Raw genomic sequence first — 16653 nt, 5'->3', positions numbered from 1 at the left:
CACGCCCACAACCAAATCGAGGTGTAAATGTGTCGACGCGGCGCAGCCTTATTGCCTATTGAGTATGGCAAGATGCTCAAAGCACGTTTGGCCGAACAAGCATGTAGGATATCCACGGTGGAATCCAACTCAAGCTCTACGAAAGTCCTAAGCACGTCCGCCATTATATTCCATTATTCCTTGCCCTTCGCAACAAAAGGCACTCTCCCCTCATTATGGGCTTGAATATTTCTTGTGAATTTGCGTTAAGTCCATACCATCCACCCGTCTCCAGCCCTGCACCATGGACGACTCGGACAAGCAGGAGCCCATCGCTATTGTTGGTGCAGCATGTCGCTTTGCTGGCGAGGCGTCATCACTGGACTCCCTATGGGATATGATTAGCAAGGTCAAGACTGGCCACTGTCCGGTTCCTGGTGATAGATGGGATAGCAATCATTGGTACCACCCTGATCCAGACCGAAAAGGCGGAATCAGTACACAGCATGGGTACTTCCTTCAGCAAGACATCAGCCGCTTTGACGCCCCTTTCTTCTCGATAACAGCCAAAGAGGCTGCCGCCATGGACCCGATGAAGAGGCTGTTGCTTGAAGTTAGTTACGAAAGTATCGAGAATGGTAATATGACCCTCCAAGTTGGTCAACGAGATTTAATTCTAATTATGTGGTTGTAGCCGGCATTCTGGTTGAGGATCTGATGAACAGCCGTACGGGTTGCTACGTCGGTTGCATGACAAACGACTATGAAATGACCTCCTCGCACGATATTTACGATATCGGACATACCGCAGCTTCAGCCTTGAGCGAATCAATGACCGCTAATCGCGTCTCATGGTTCTTTGGTCTCAAGGGCCCGAGTTTGACGCTTGACACCGCTTGCAGCTCCTCGCTATATGCTCTTCACCTGGCATGTCAGTCGCTTAGGCTGAAAGAAACGAACATGGTAGGTTGGGACACACGTTTGTGCGAATACTGATAGCTGACTTGATTCTGGTAGTCCGTCGTCGCCGGAATTAACCTCATGATTAATCCCCTCACGATGCACCAGCTCACGGCCATGCACATGCTCAGCCCTGAGGGGATCTCGCACACATTCGATGACCGTGCCAATGGCTATGGCCGTGGAGATGGCATTGGCGCTCTGATCGTCAAACGTCTGTCGGATGCCATTCGCGACGGCGATACCATTCGCGCTGTGATTCGTGGTACTGGTGTCAACGCAGACGGCAAAACACCCAGTATTACACAACCAAGTTCCGTATCACAAGCCGAACTGATCAACCAGACCTACGAGGATGCAGGGTTGGATCAGTCGGAGACGGGGTACTGCGAATGCCACGGTACGGGGACGCCAGTTGGCGACCCTCTTGAATTAACCGCCATTGCCCAGACCCTTGGCGCAGCGAGGCGTGCAGCTGGAAAGTCCCCTCTTCATATTGGCAGTATCAAGCCTACTGTGGGCCACACGGAGGGATGTGCTGGTCTCGCCGGCGTGTTCAAGTCCATCCTACTGCTTGAAAAAGGAATGCTGGTCCCCACGTACGGCGTGGAACGGGTGAACCCGAAACTAAAGTTGAGCGACTGGCACCTTAGTCTTCCCATGGATGTTCTCACATGGCCGGCGCCAGGACTGCGGCGAATTAGCGTCAACTCATTCGGGTTCGGCGGTGCCAATGCTCACGTTATCCTAGACGATGCTTACCACTACCTCCGAGCAAGGGGTCTGGCTGGTAAACACAATGTGGACATAGATACATCGGGTTCGGATTCAGGTATTTCGACTACACCATCAAGCGAGCTCGTCCAAGATGCATCCAACAAGTTGTTCCTCTTCAGCGGCAAAGACCAGACCGGAGCCAAGCGTGTGTCTGAAGGGTTCGCCACATGGCTGCAAAGCGGCGATTCAGAAGACAAGCACGACGTATCCATCTTGGACAATCTTGCATACACACTTGCGGTGCGCCGCTCACATCTAGAGCACAGGACTTTTGCCATTGCCAGTTCGATGTCAGACCTCTCAAAAAGACTATCACAAGGATTGCCGGCAGCCACTCGGTCACAGCGTCAAGGCGACAATGTTGTCATGGTATTCACCGGTCAAGGTGCTCAGTGGCCAGCTATGGGACGGGAACTATTCGAGCATCCTATCTTCCGCCAAAGCGTGGAAGCTTCGCAGTCTTACCTCGAGACTTTGGGCTGCAAGTGGAATGCAATTGAAGAGTTGGCCAAGACGCCCAACCCGAACATCAACCTTCCAGAGTACAGCCAGCCCCTCTGCACGGTAGTCCAGGTCGCACTGGTCGACGTTCTTCGCTTCTGGAAGATCTTACCAACAGCCACAATCGGACACTCGAGCGGTGAGATGGCCGCCGCATACGCCGCATCTCTTCTGACCCACCACGACGCCATAAAGCTGGCCTATGTCCGAGGTCTCAGTTCTGCCGCTGTCTCTAAACAAGGTGCAATGATGGCTGCTGGGCTTTCTCAGGATGATGCCCAGAAGTACCTCGAGAAAGTTCCACACGGATCTGCGGTCGTGGCCTGTATCAACAGTCCCTCCAGTGTGACACTCTCTGGTGATGTCGATGCCATAAACCAGCTGGAAACCCTGATATCTAGCGATGGTAAATTCGCCCGCAAACTGAAGATCACAACCGCGTATCACTCTCCTCACATGCGCGAGGTCTCGCCGAGATATCTCGAGATGATTGGCGAAGTGTCCCCGACGGAGACAGATGAGACGGACAGCAGCCCAGTCATGTACTCGTCCCTTACCGGGTCCATAGTCTCTTCTGCCAAAGAACTGAACGCTCAGTATTGGGCCAACAATATGCAGAATCCCGTGCAGTTCTCACAGGGTCTCTTGGCATTACTGAAGCATAAGAAAGTGGCCCCAGGCGGTACCCGCCCAGTAGCCGTACAATGGGGAGGTTTTCTCGAGATTGGCCCTCACGCGGCTCTCCAGGGACCGTTGCGACAGATCATTGACGTCAGCAACAACAAGTTCGCCAAGTCTGCGCCTTACGCCTCAATGCTTGTTCGTGGCCAAGACGCCACGGAGACATCCTTGAACGCCGCAGGGGTGCTCTGGGCTGCAGGGTGCAAGGTTGACATGGGTGCAGTTAACCAGCACTCACAGGTCAACAACACCCTTCAGATGCTTTGCAACTTACCGCCTTATCCCTGGAATCATACAAATAGCTTCTGGCACGAATCGTATTCGTCACGCTCTTATCGCTTCCCTGCCCACGTGCGCAATGACTTTCTGGGTATACCAGAAGATTCTCAGAGTAGCCACGAGCCACGGTGGAGAAACTACCTGCGCATCTCCGAAAACCCATGGATTGAAGACCATATAATCACGGGAACCGTGCTGTACCCAGGTGCAGGCATGCTTGTCATGGCCTTGGAAGGCGTACTGCGCACCGCTGACCCGTCCAAGACAGTTGAGGGATTTCGGATGACCGATGTCATATTCGAGCGCGGGCTCGTGATATCTTTGGATGACGGGTCGCCCGTGGAGACCCGTATAAGTTTCTATCCGCACAATACGAAACCCGACTCGTGGTCCTTTACAGTCTACTCGATGACCAAGGGCCCGCCGTGGGCGAAACACTGTGCTGGAACCATTGCTCTCGTATACGAGAAGGAAGCGAGCGAAGTTGAAGAGGGCAGTGCGGACGCCTTATGGCAGAGACAATTGGGTTCGCATAAGGCCCTGCTCTCCGAAGCTGACTCCGCGGTTGTCAACGTTGATGAATTCTACAAAAATCTAGACACCATTGGCATGCAGTATGGTCCAGCGTTCCGTAATGTGGTGTCCCTTACGGCAGTACCATCCAAGGACGCCTCCTACGGATGTGTGGCTGTTCCAGATACCAGGTCGACAATGCCCAAACATCACGAGTCTCCCAATATCATTCATCCGGCAACCATGGACTCTATCTTCCACCTGGTGATTGCTTCCCTCAATACCGGCCGGCCAGTGAAACAAGCTGCAGTGCCTTATAGCATCGAAGAGATCTACATCGCCCGTGATCAGCCAAAGGAACCCGGAGCACTCTACTCTGGCTATGGTCGTTTGCTGTCCCTGAGCGGCCATGAGATTACCGCTGAACTGGTTGTCTCTGATCAAGAGTGGGCAAAACCAAAGCTTACTGTCAAAAACTTTGCCCTTCGTCAGGTTACGTCTGGAAACGACTTGGAAACCTCTGGTACCGTATCGTCCGGGACCATCAAGAACTGCGCGGGGATTACCTGGATTCCTGATCTCGCTTTCTTGACCAGCAACGAGGATCTTACGAAGCTCGTATCATCCGGGAAGGCGGCCACACTTATCGACACCTGGCTGGACTCGGTGTTCCTAAAGGCGTCGGACAGCACCATACTTGTTGTCATGTTCGATGAGTCCGAATCTAGTATCGATATTCTCCTTCGCCTCAAGAGCCGAACGTATGGACCTAGAAAGATCACTGCCCTCGCCACATCTGAGTCGGGATCACAGTTGATGCGAGCGACGCTTGGCGAAGATTCTGAGAACACGACCATCACCTATAAATGGCTGCCGGAGAGCGAACTTCTTCAGACGCTGGCTCCAGAAGCCAACGATCTCGTCATCGGCTTGGGAGTTCCTGATATCTCGAAGAATGCTGCGACGCTTGCGACGCTGGCTCCACTGGCGTGCCTCACTCACGCTGGGCAGCCAGACAATGTCGACGTCGTTGAGCTAGGTAGCAAGTACGTCGGCCGTCTTGCGGAAGATGCGACCTATTTCCTGTTCGTATCAAGCACGAATTCGCCCTCGGTTGAGCTACCTGACTCTGTTGTGCTTCTCTTGCCTGCATCGCCATCCGATGCCCTTCGTACATTTGCTGCAACAATCCAGACCAAGCTTGAAGGCTCCGGTGCTTCAGTCGCACTAACAAATCTGACTTCGAGCGGCGTGGCTTCACTCGGCGGAAAGTCTGTCATTTCTCTCCTCGAGGTTGAAACCCCACTAGTGTATGCCTGGGATGAGGACCAATTCCGCGCATTCAGGACACTGGTCTCCACAGTTGGACATCTTTTCTGGATTACTCGCGGCAGCGTCCTTGAGAGTTGGTCGAATGGTGTTGAATTCGCAACAAGCCAGGGTTTGTTCCGAGTAATGCGTAACGAATACCCAATCGCAGTTTTGCCGTCTCTGGATCTGTCCGCGGTCGCCGATATTTCCAGTGTCCAGTACGCAGATCTGGTTCTCGACGTTTGGCGAACATCTCTAGCTGAGGATGCAGAAATGGAATACGCTGAAGGCAACGGCTTGATTTACATTCCTCGTGCCACGGAAGATGCTGGCTTCGACTACGAACTGCAATTGACAAGTAATACCGCGAAACCGATCTTGTCTACCCTTGGTGCTCTAGGAAAGCCACTCAAAGCGATCGAGTCTACAAACGTCCAAAGCTGCATCTGGATTCCGGATGAACAGGCCGAATCCCCGCTTGCAGTAGGCGAGATTGAAGTCAAAGTTGAGTATGCTGGACTCGGAACTGGCCAAACATTGAACTCTGTTCATCATGCTGTTGGCCTCGTTACTCGTCGAGCCGACTCGGCCCAAACATTTGAGCTTGGTCAACGTGTCATTGTTTTCTCCCACGCTGCTGCAAGGACTCACATCCGCCAAAACCAGGCCCTGGTTGCACCACTGCCCAAGGGCCTTGAGCCGCAGCAGGCTGTTGCGCTCGTTGAGCCGTTGATAACTGCGCAGTATGCGCTTGTCGAGACGGCTCATTTGAGTCACAGCCAGACATTGCTACTGGACAACGCAGCAAGTGCGGTCGGACAAGCCCTGATACAAGTTGCCAAAGCGGTTGGGGCCGACATCTTTGCTCTAGTCCACAACAAAGCAGAGCGAGACATAATCGCTGACCGATTTGGGATCTCTTCGGACCACATCTTCGATTCGGCCTTGAGCAATTTCGTTCCACTCATTCAAAGTGCCACGCAGAACCGCGGCGTTGATGTCGTTGTCAGCCAACAGTCGGGCGCACATGTCGCTAGAGCCATGTCGATTCTGTGCGACTTTGGTCAATTTGTTGACATCAACGGCGAGAGCTCCAGAGCTCTTCTTGCGGCCTCGAAAACCAACGTGACTCTCGCTCGCATCGACATGGCCGCAGTGATCCAAGGTAGACCAAGTGTTGTCAGTAAGCTCTTCCAGCAGGCCTTTAAAGAGTACACCCTCCAAGGACCTTCCCCGCTGGCGGTGCTGCCGGTTACCAATATTTCAGCTTCGGTAAACAACACCCAGACCGAGCAAGTTGTCGTGTCATTGAGCGATGAAAGTCCTGTGCTCATGCCTGCACCCCCGTCTCAGGAATTGAAGCTTGACAGTGAAGCAACATACGTACTGGCTGGTGGCCTGGGCGCTCTTGGCTTGGACATTGCCAACTGGATGGTCGAATGTGGTGCCAAGAATCTGGTTTTCCTATCTCGATCGGGCGGGTCAAAGAATCAACAAGATCTGCAGAAATTTGCTGAGTGTTCTGTGCGAGCCGAAGCGTTAAAGTGCAATGTCAATGACAGTACCAGCGTTGCCAAAGTATTCGACACCATCAAAGCCAGTGGTAGGAGGATTGCCGGAGTGATCCAATTAGCCATGGTTCTAGAAGACAGCATTTTCGATAACATGTCTTTCAATCAGTGGCGTCATGCGATCGAACCCAAGACCAAAGGCTCACGGAACCTCCTGGCCAACATCTGGCCTGGTGACAAGCCCTTCTTCATTCTGCTGTCGTCCATCACCGGTGTTATCGGCAACACGGCGCAAGCAAACTATGCCTCGGGAAATACTTTTGAGGACGCGTTGGCACATCACGCTCGCACCCATCTCGGCATCAGCGCTACCAGCATCGATGTCGGCTTGGTCTCCGATTCCTCGCACTTTACGGCAGCTGGCGAGTTTGGTGACCTCGCCAGCTACCTGGGCAGGTACCAGCACGGTTGGCGAGGCCTGCAGACGAACCTCAAAGAGCTCGGCGTCGTGATGCGAGCTATCATGCGAGGCTCCACCACAAATGGACAGCGCGTACCCGCCCAGGTAGTGCTGGGTCTGGGTGACCGCATCGAGCACAACGAAAGCACCGGAGGCTTCTCGAAGGACAAGAAATTCGAGCTCCGCGTCAAAGTCGGAAACCAAGCCCGGGACGGCAAGGCGAAGCAAGACGTGGGCACCCTCTTATCCAACGCGACGAGTATGGCAGAGGCTGCGGCGGTCGTGGAAGATAATATCAAGGACCTGGTCGCTGCGGCCATGGGTGTCTCATTGGAAGAGGTCGATACTCAAAAACCTTTGTATGACTATGGTGGTAAGTTATATGTTTCCCCTTCTCTATAGGAAAATATCGTGGCTAACATGGTTTCTACTGCAGTTGACTCACTACAGGCCGTCGAGATTCGGAATCGCGCCCTGAAGAACATGCGAAGTGATATTTCGGTCTTTGATATCCTAAGTGCTATGCCGCTAAGTGATGTAGCGGCCAAGATTGCAGCCAAGAGTCAATTGGTCAAGGTCGCTGCGGATGAAGATTGAGAGTTTGTCGTATCCGACGCTGTATTAGACAGTCACCTACTGTGACGCACAAGGCACTGTAGAGGCGTATCAGAGATTGAATAGTATATAGATTAAAGTTGGATAGCATATAGATTTTGCGCAATAAAATATTCTAAAACTAAAGTCAAGAAGAGAATAAACTAGGAGCATACAGGAGCCTATTTACTGATTGTGTCTGTACTGTTGTACTGCAGCTCTGAGGTGCGGGCCACGCTCTTGAGTGGGGTTACTGTGATATTTGTAGTACGGTACACGTAATAGTACGAAAGCGAGAAAAGTGCTGTACGCAATACGATACCGTGGTGGTAAGATATTTTCAATTATGACGCACTGCACTACTTGATCCCCTTCACCTGCCATGTAATATTTGATGGTTAAAAGTTACGTAGACCGGGCCTTGCTAAACTCTTCTTGTCCTACCGATTGGTGAAAGGTAGAAATGGTATTAACCTCTTTACGGTAGTTCAAGTTCTGTCTCGCATGGTTGCTAGACACAAGCGGATTGTGTTTACTCGAGGATGAGAGGCAAGAGGCAAGAAACGTAAGCACAAGCGCAGATAGAATTCCGTTCAGACTGTCGGCTTGGTATTACATTTTCTATCTCTAATAATACCATCGCCAAACCAAAGTAGTTAGTTGACGAGCGCACGACGGTGTGGTGGTCGAAGCAGTTCAAAAGCAGATCATAAGCTCCGCGAGAGCTGCCGTTTCACTCCCGATATCCCCTTTACTCCAGGTGATTCTAATTCCGTTGTCCCCCGGTGTGCGCTTCAGATCATTTTCAACTTCTCCCACGGCATCAAAACCCCTGCCAGGAGCACTGCCGCAGCTCCCACGGCTGATAAGGTATAGACTTTGGCGAGGGTGCTTGCGATGGCATTTACCGCAATGGCACGCACCTCAGGAGGGCTATCGCTGATGATGGGCGAGTATCCGCCGCCAAGGGCTTCATGAATTTCAGCGGAGGAATACCCCCTCCCGCTGAGGGCGCTTTGCATGGTATTGAAACCAACATTGTGAAACAATGCCCCTGCTATTGCCAATGATATAGCTGCACCACCCAATTGTGCCACGTTGATGAAGCTAAGAACCGATGTTGCCTTTTTCCCCGGAGACTTGATAAGAGCGATCGCGTAAGCAGCTTGGAAGGTCAGACCACACCCAGCCCCTACCAGGATTTCATATCCATAGATATCTCTCGCAGGTGTTGAAGCGGAGATTCGCATCAAGAGCGCACTCCCGACTAAGGCAATTATGCCGGAAGCGAAGTACCAAGCGGTGTAAACGTTGAATTTCGGCAAAAGCGTTCCAGAGACAAGGCTACTAAAGATTATGAGACATACGAAGGGCAGAATGCGAACCGAGACCTCGATAGGGCCAACTCCGTTTGTGAATTGGAAATAGAGAGGCAGGTAGTAGATGTTGACGTTCATGACGGCACTGGTGCCGGCGGTCCCAATATACAATAGGACTAGTGTCCGACTTTTGAGGCACCACACTGGAAAGATTTGATCTTCTTCCGTCGTCAAGAATGCAGTCCACTGTTGAAGTGCAAAAAGAATGGTGATAACAGCAGTCATGACCCAGAGGGTGATGATTGAGCCCGAGTTCCATGGCCGCGGAGAGCCGCTAAGCGTACACGAAGTAACGAAGAGGGAGAACATTGCGGCATTAAGCAAGGCGCCAAGCCAGTCAATGTTCTTGATCCGCGGAAGTATCTTCTCGTGGCGATGTGCGCCGTAGCGCGGAAACCAGAAGATGTAAATTGGGGCAGTAACTGCTCCGAAAAAGAGATTTATATAGAAGGCCCTTCGGAAGATTATTAGTTGATGGAGCTCGAAGCGATTCTTGTTGTCTGCACTCACCAACGCCAGGTTGCTTTACTCTGAGCAAACGCCCCGCCGATGACGGGTCCAAGGATGGCGCCGAGACCCCAGAATCTAGTCACGGGTATCAATTTCAAATTTTCCACCTTCAAAGGCTAGTCAATGGGAGACGTACGTTCCGATTAGAGCAGTGTAGAATGACCGTTTGGCTGGGGTCACAAACATGGAGATGTAGTTTATACCTCTTGCTCGATGGTCAGCGTTGACTTGCTGCAGTATGTTCATGCACTCACCCAAGATAGATACCAGCGCCACCTATTCCTGCCACGACTCGACCGACAGCTATGGCACTCATGTTGGGAGCTGCACCACAAATTGCACTGCCGACCTCAAAGGTGAGGATACTACCTAGATACAGCCATTTGACCTCTATCTTTCTGTACAACGAGCCGAACAGCGAGATGGTGGCCACGGAGCCGAGCATAAATCCAGTACCGATCCACGGTAGCAGGTTCAGGTCACCAAGAGACTCCAGCACAGGGCCTTGCACAGAAGCAGAGATCGTCGAGTCCAGTCCATACAGGAAGGCGGTCGAGTACAGCCCAACGCATACGCCGAACCACCGAAGATTGCTCATTTGTACGAGCGTATCTCCTCCCGCCTCTTGTTCTGAGGTAGCTAAGCAATCCCCTTCGAAGGCGAAAGACTCGGTGGGCGAGTGGCCCGCGGCTGGCAGCATTTTAACGACATCTCGTGTGTGAAAATCACTGGTGGAATCAATATCTGGGCCCATGACGGCGCAAGCAACGACACTGCACTGAATCCACTGATGATGGTGCAAGGCTGAGGCGAAGGACGAGGTGAAAATAAAAGTAAAAGGATGGAGGTAAACGAAACTTGTAAGCCAACGCCGGGCTTGTTAGATTTCTGCACCAAACCAGTCTGCTGTGATCCTGCACAACATAACAATGGCCGCCAACTTCCAACAAACAGTGGTGGCCAACTCTTCTGCTTCCAGCCCGGCCGAGATTGCACGTGGCAACGGGGCATCTGCGCAGCCAAGGCACGGTTGACGGGATCCACAGATCCATATCGCACCTATCTCTCCAAATGGCTGGCGGGCCGTCCCCCTTTACGGATACAGACGTCTCCATGGGGTAATGTCACTTGTGTCACTGAGGTGGAAAGAATACTCGTACAGTATTATGAATCGCTTTGCTTACTGTTACACTGTATCTCGCCCCCCACATTTAAGGTGTCTTAGCATATTTCTGGCGCTGCCAGTGGTGGTTTACGAGGCATCCTGATCCTTCGTATCGCAAGACGCTGAAGAGGCGTTTCATCATCGTGGGTCTACACTATCTACACCCCTGCACCGAAGCGACTAAACCCCTGCGCAGAAGCATCTTCATCTACGCTAATCTACACAATTACACTTTCCGTTGGAGCGGTGACCAAGCCTTTGGGGTTACTCCGGAAGCCCGCGGCGCGGGCCGGACAGACTAATCGGCCTCAAGGACCAATCTGGTGCGAGGAATAATGACTAATGCAATACGCCACGCCAGTACATGTGTAAGCCACATTTTCACCACCACCGCTACGTGCCAATGGAGAACATCTAAGCCGGGGAGAAAAGGAGGTCATCTCGGGGAATGATCCTGTGTTTATATCTAGCGTGGCCCTAGTTCAAGACGCGATGTCACGTAAGGTAAATCTGATATCCCAATCGATAGGACTCCAGGACGAGATAACTCCATGTCCGTTACGCCAATATCTACATTCATAGCATTGCATCGCGTCGCCATGAGACTTATGCCACTAGCACGTGCGCGGAAGCCTAGAATTCCGGGGCGTATCAGCCGCGCACATCATTGTGCAGGATCTGCGTATATTAAATCTCTAGAGAGTTAGTTGTTCGGAAGGAGCGGAGGATATGAAGTAGTCTCGAAACTTACTTATATACTTCGCTCTCTTAGAGTAGTACCATAGATATAATTATAAAGTAGTTATTAATACCTATGTAATAATAAGTAAAGTACTAATTAGGCAATTAATTCAGCTTATAAGAGGATAAGAAAAGTAGGAAACTTTATAAGATACTTGTCGCTTTGTAATAAGTAAAGTGGTAAAGGGGCGTAGTAGGAGCCTAAGGCAACGAGCTGTAGGTAGGATTTGCCAGGCTGCCCTACTTATAAATTCGATATTTTGAGGTCGTAAGCGGTTGTAAGCACTGACATGTGATTAACTAACTTAATAGTTTAACTAACTTAAATCCACCAACCACGGATGTGGTGGCTGGGGGGGCAGGAGTGGTGTCTCGCCAACGGGTAACGTGCGTTGTATATAAGCCATATAAAGCTGTATATAAGTCGCATAGATTAGATATATTCGTTGTGTCAGCCCTGCGTTTTATTTGCCAAGGTTTTACTGAGGTTTTGATCCTACCATACCTATATCACTCCATTGACCTTTCGGGCCACATAGATCCGGAGTGTCTTTAACTTCTTGTGGAGTCATTATTATTACCGCGTTGCACTCTATCTATTTCGACAACGTCTATCATTATTGTGGACTCCTTTGCACTCCGAAGACGACTTGACGGTTCCTATCATGTTTGGCACCCTGGCCCAGATTGACTTTGATCGAGGGACCTTGGAGTTCATTGAGAATCCGGACCCTGCTACTGCAATTAGCCGCAATCTCCAGGACAAGATACGCATTGCTTGCGATTTTTGCCGCTCCAGAAAGGTATGCCTGTTCGATATTTTGCTGTATCTGAAGCTATGGGTTTGAATAACTGCATTCCTATTCAGTTTACTACTGCGGTGGGTGTTTAATAATATAGAAATTATAGGCGCGCTGCTCTGGAGGATGGAAAACATGCCAAAGATGCGAAGCCATGTCACTCGAATGCGTGTATTCAGAAGATCAAGGGCGGAGTAAACGACAGGAAAACAACCAAAGTCGCCGAGCCGTAAGTAACGAACGATGTCAGGGTAGCAGGACCCAGTCGCTAACGGCTTCCATTCCAACAGACGACTCGGCGTACCAGGAATGCCTCGATCTCGACCCGGACTGTGCGCGATGAACCAAAGCCTTGCGCCAGGAATAGCCAGGTGAAGGACAGCGAAGAATCGACATTGGGGGACGGTTTGCACTGCAACATGTTCGACGACAGCTGCCTCGACAAGTCGCTGTCTAGCCCTTGGAATATGGATACTCCAGTGCAGCACAGTTTAGACAGCGAATCTAGCAGTGGTGGCAATCCAACTCGTAAGTACTTGGTTCTACAGATGTCCTGGGCTCACTTGAGTGACACCACCGATAGCCGGCGTTGGCCTCACAGCAAGCGAATCGTTTACTTCACCAAGCACTGGCAATTCCACAGCGGTGTCGTCAGGCCAACTTTCGGAACCATTGATGCCAGACACACCCTCGACGTCGCTACTCATCCCGTTGGGTGATATGGACACTTGGAAGGAACCTCAGATAGTACATGGCGACACGGCTTGGGCGATGAACGCCGATGGGCACGACTGGGTGGGCTCGACATCGGAATCACCATGTCTCAAGCCTTGGGGAAAAGCACGTGTAGAATCCGACAGTTGCGGCTGTTTGCTGAGCTCGATATCTTTTCTCGAGAGGCTGACCTCCAGATCTGCTTCGCGCGAGAACCGTATTGACCGATTACTCGCCGACGTTCGCAATTCCATGGAAACCTTGGCGATATTCATGGCGTGTGAGCTATGTGCGGTTCGACTAGAGCAGAACATGTTGCTCGCCATGGCGGCCCGGCAACTGAGCGTCATTTGCAGGAAGACGGCCAACTGTTATATGGGCCTGCGTCTGTGTGGCCTCGGCGACACAAACTCGTCCAGGCAAAAACCCGAGCTCGATGTCTCTGCTGGCCCCATCGACATTTCCGTATCGACATATCGAGTCAGCCAACGCGAGGGGCTACACTTGCTTGAAAGCCTAGTGACTCTTCAGATTGTAGAGTTACAGCAGCATATCAATACAATCAAGTCCCGATATCGCAATCAGCCAAATCAAGGCCAAGTGGAGGCCGTGATTGAGGCAGAGAACAATATGAAGTTAGCGCAAGTGGCCATCAGCAGTCATTATTGAAAGTCACTGGGGGAGCTTTTTGACGATATCTTTTTTTGTTGTCTGTATTGTATATATATCATTAAGAAGTCTCTGCTGCGTGGGAGACTGCCCGTTTGTAGCTACACAGAGCAATGCAGTAATGCCAATTATGCAGATGCATAAGAGTCATGCTGATCTGCAGCAACAATTCATGACAGCTTTGAACATCTATGATAGATGAACATATGACGACATTTAGATAGTCAGGTGATCCGTTCTTCTTTTTTTCGTTTTTCTCGGTATCGTAGCTGGCAAGCTGAATACGTCGTTTTGGTAATCGAGAGTCGACAAGAAGAGCTTGTATAGATAGCTGAATCCCACGCAGCTTACTGACGAAGCGATTGCTATGCCCGCCCAAAATGCATGTCCAGTGCCCTGATCCGAAATAGTTCCGAATTGGAGTTGGGAGGTATTCAGTGTCCGCGAAATGTAATCAACAAAACTGTCCCTTTGCTGGCAAGACAGAGCCAGAGCCACAAAGAGAGGAGTGGCGGATATAGTGACTGCCAGCTTCGTCCAGGAGGGGAATCTCAACTGCTTGAGGCGGGATGTGGCGCTCCTTATGCGCTTACTCTCCACGTGAAGGGGATTGGGAGAAATGGAAGAAGCCTGTGCAAGGCTCCCGGCAAGCCTGCCGACGCGGTATAGCTGCATTTTTGCCATATTCGACTCGCTGTGGCCTGCATATTCGTACGGCTCTGTTCCATCGGTCCCGGCACAGCTCTCGAGTGCCTCGATACCACCTGGGTGGTCCGAGCTGAAGGTCGTGAGATCGTACACTGGGAAGCTGGTTAGTTCTACTTCCCGAGTGTCATCATTTGCGGCAGTATTAGCCTACCATGTGCATGAACCGCTATCCACAGGGACTCCAGAGTATTGTGGGCGGCCAGTTGCTCAAGTGTGATGGTTTCGCTGAGCTGGGACATTGTTGACGCAATTGCCGTTCAGCTATGGCTATGGCGCGAAAGAAAAGACGAGATTCATGGACAGGCAGCTTCGTAGTGGCTAAGATATGTCCATCGCTTGAATGGCAACGGTCGTCAGGGGGATTTAAGCTGCGGCGTCTTATGCGTCGTGGGTAAGCCACTTCAAGTTGGCCGAAGCTGCAGGTCGACGGCATTTCCAAAAGCGACGTTTCGCCGAATTTCCAAAAGAGGACGAACTAATAATAATCATACCACAGCGTCAATTGCACAAAATGAGTCGTTATTATCAAGGAGACATCTTGCTCGCTGTCCTTGCGGCAATCGACGCACCCTCATAATTACAAATCAAGTGAAAAAATGCAAATGCACAAGGAATTTTACATCGGACGCAAGAACGGTGAAAACTCTCACAGTCTGGACGTGTCACCATTCACCAGCCTCGAGCAACTCACGGGAACTCTAGCCGAGGTCTTTGCATTTGCTGATACGAAATGTGTGTCTCTACTCTTATGTTCTCTAGAACTCTAGGCTAACTCGAGAAAGCATTGTGGCTCGTCGACGAACAACGCAACCATCTTTCGACTCTGAAAGATGTGCAGGAGACCAAAGACGTTATAGAATTACGAGCAACACGCCATGAATCCATTCGCGAGCCCCCTGGACCTCGCTCGCTGCCCTTCGTTGGCAACCGATACGAGTTATATCCAGATGTTCTCGGAAATTATGACCGATTGTTCTCGCTCTATGGCCCCATGACGAAGACTGTCAACATGGGAACAACCATCTATCACACCAATGACCCCGAGATCTCCCGCCATTTGTTGCGCGAAGACAAGCTCTTCACCAAAACCACGTCCGACCCATCACACCCACTGCACTACATGGGTGGACAAGAAATGCTTTTTACTTGCGACAGCGCATCTCCTGCCTTTGCGCCGAGCCACAAATTTGTGCCTCCAACAATGTCGCCACGCGCTGTAGCTCACTTTATGCCGCTGATCCAAGATGCCACACAATCCATCTTTACCGTATTCGATGAGTTGGCCGAGTCTGATCTGGCGATCAATGTCTACCAATATATGTTTAAACTTGCATCACAGATTATCTGGCGCGTCGTTCTAAATCAGGACCTGAAGCACTTCGAGACGCCGAAGACGCCGCCATCGCTGCCTATCCGACTGTTTGGCGAGTATCTCTCGTTGATGAAAAAATTATCACTGAAGCCGCGATGGTTCAAGTATCTCCCTTTTGGAGACGCTGCAAGACTGAAGATCGTGCAACAACAGTTATTTGACATTTGCGAGGAAGCCATGAGCGCCACCATCGACAAGGATGGCCCACCTCTGTCTCTGTCCGATCCAACAGCCTTGCAGAGCGCCAATTGCATAGCCGATTTCCTGTACCGTGCCCGTGACAAAGATGGAGAAGGACTACCGGACGACCTAGTACTTGGCAACGTAGTGGTGAGTACTGGTGCGGGATTCACCACCAGTTCGTCTCTACTCACCTGGGCCCTTTATGCCCTTGTCCGGTACCCTGGAAATCAGGAACGTCTCTTTGAGGAGATAGTCAGCCACCGTGGTGATACTGATAAACGCTGGACTTATGACGAGATCCACAGTATGAAATTTCTCGATTGCTTTATCAAAGAAGTTCTTCGTCTCCACAGCCCCAGCTTCCAGACCGCACGTAACGCCAAACAAGACGCAATTCTGCCAGGAGGGTACTTGATTCCAAAGGGCTCCATTGTCATTGCGTGCTTTCCAAGTATACAAAAGAACCCAGCCCACTGGGAGAATCCTCTGCGATTTGATCCCGAGCGCTGGATGAAAGAAGGCTTCGCGGCGCAGATGGCCCGCCAGGGGTCGTACACGCCGTTTGCAGCAGGAGGTCGGGGCTGTGTGGGGTTCAATTTGGCGCTCACACAGGTCAAGCTAGTTATGGCAGAGTTGGTGTATCGATACGAATTCGAAGACTCGTCGCCGGAGGCGGTCGTGTATGATCCTGAGTTCTTGGTGGTGCGGCCATTAAACTTCTACGCCGGGATTACGAGGCGGAAAGAGCGGCGGCCCTTGTCGCATTGAGTTGGATAAAAATTATGACTTCTTAGTTTTTAGTCCCATCTCTACTGGGTCAGTTTAAGCCTGCGTCTTTGTAGTTGG

General features: G+C 51.2%; 5 protein-coding genes across 5 annotated transcripts; 3 read left to right on the top strand and 2 right to left on the bottom strand.

Moving 5' to 3' along the window:
• Nucleotides 1-283: 283 nt before the first annotated feature.
• BP5553_08500 (Lovastatin diketide synthase LovF) lies at nt 284-7569 on the top strand (the record flags this gene model as incomplete). The annotated part of the gene is made up of 4 exons (XM_032017123.1): nt 284-617; nt 674-942; nt 997-7345; nt 7409-7569. The coding sequence occupies 4 exons, from the start codon at nt 284-286 to the stop codon at nt 7567-7569; spliced, it is 7113 nt and encodes a 2370-aa protein (XP_031866554.1).
• Nucleotides 7570-8360: 791 nt separating this feature from the next.
• BP5553_08499 (putative HC-toxin efflux carrier TOXA) lies at nt 8361-10209 on the bottom strand (the record flags this gene model as incomplete). Its single annotated transcript, XM_032017122.1, has 4 exons — nt 8361-9399; nt 9456-9530; nt 9592-9660; nt 9710-10209. 4 exons carry the CDS (start codon nt 10207-10209, stop codon nt 8361-8363), a joined length of 1683 nt encoding a protein of 560 aa, XP_031866553.1.
• A 1817-nt stretch (nt 10210-12026) lies between these two features.
• On the top strand, nt 12027-13544 carry BP5553_08498 (Uncharacterized protein; the record flags this gene model as incomplete). The annotated part of the gene is made up of 4 exons (XM_032017121.1): nt 12027-12164; nt 12271-12390; nt 12452-12689; nt 12745-13544. The coding sequence occupies 4 exons, from the start codon at nt 12027-12029 to the stop codon at nt 13542-13544; spliced, it is 1296 nt and encodes a 431-aa protein (XP_031866552.1).
• A 216-nt stretch (nt 13545-13760) lies between these two features.
• BP5553_08497 (uncharacterized protein) lies at nt 13761-14491 on the bottom strand (the record flags this gene model as incomplete). Its single annotated transcript, XM_032017120.1, has 2 exons — nt 13761-14344; nt 14404-14491. The coding sequence occupies 2 exons, from the start codon at nt 14489-14491 to the stop codon at nt 13761-13763; spliced, it is 672 nt and encodes a 223-aa protein (XP_031866551.1).
• Nucleotides 14492-14848: 357 nt separating this feature from the next.
• Nucleotides 14849-16575, top strand: BP5553_08496 (Thromboxane-A synthase; the record flags this gene model as incomplete). Its single annotated transcript, XM_032017119.1, has 2 exons — nt 14849-14984; nt 15035-16575. 2 exons carry the CDS (start codon nt 14849-14851, stop codon nt 16573-16575), a joined length of 1677 nt encoding a protein of 558 aa, XP_031866550.1.
• Between the last annotated feature and the right edge of the window lie 78 nt (nt 16576-16653).

This window comes from Venustampulla echinocandica (assembly GCF_003357145.1).
Source record: "Venustampulla echinocandica strain BP 5553 chromosome Unknown scaffold_8, whole genome shotgun sequence".
NCBI classification, from domain to species: Eukaryota; Fungi; Ascomycota; class Leotiomycetes; order Helotiales; family Pleuroascaceae; genus Venustampulla; species Venustampulla echinocandica.
The sequence above is the reverse complement of the archived record's forward strand: the minus strand, read 5'-3'. Positions and strand labels throughout refer to the sequence as shown.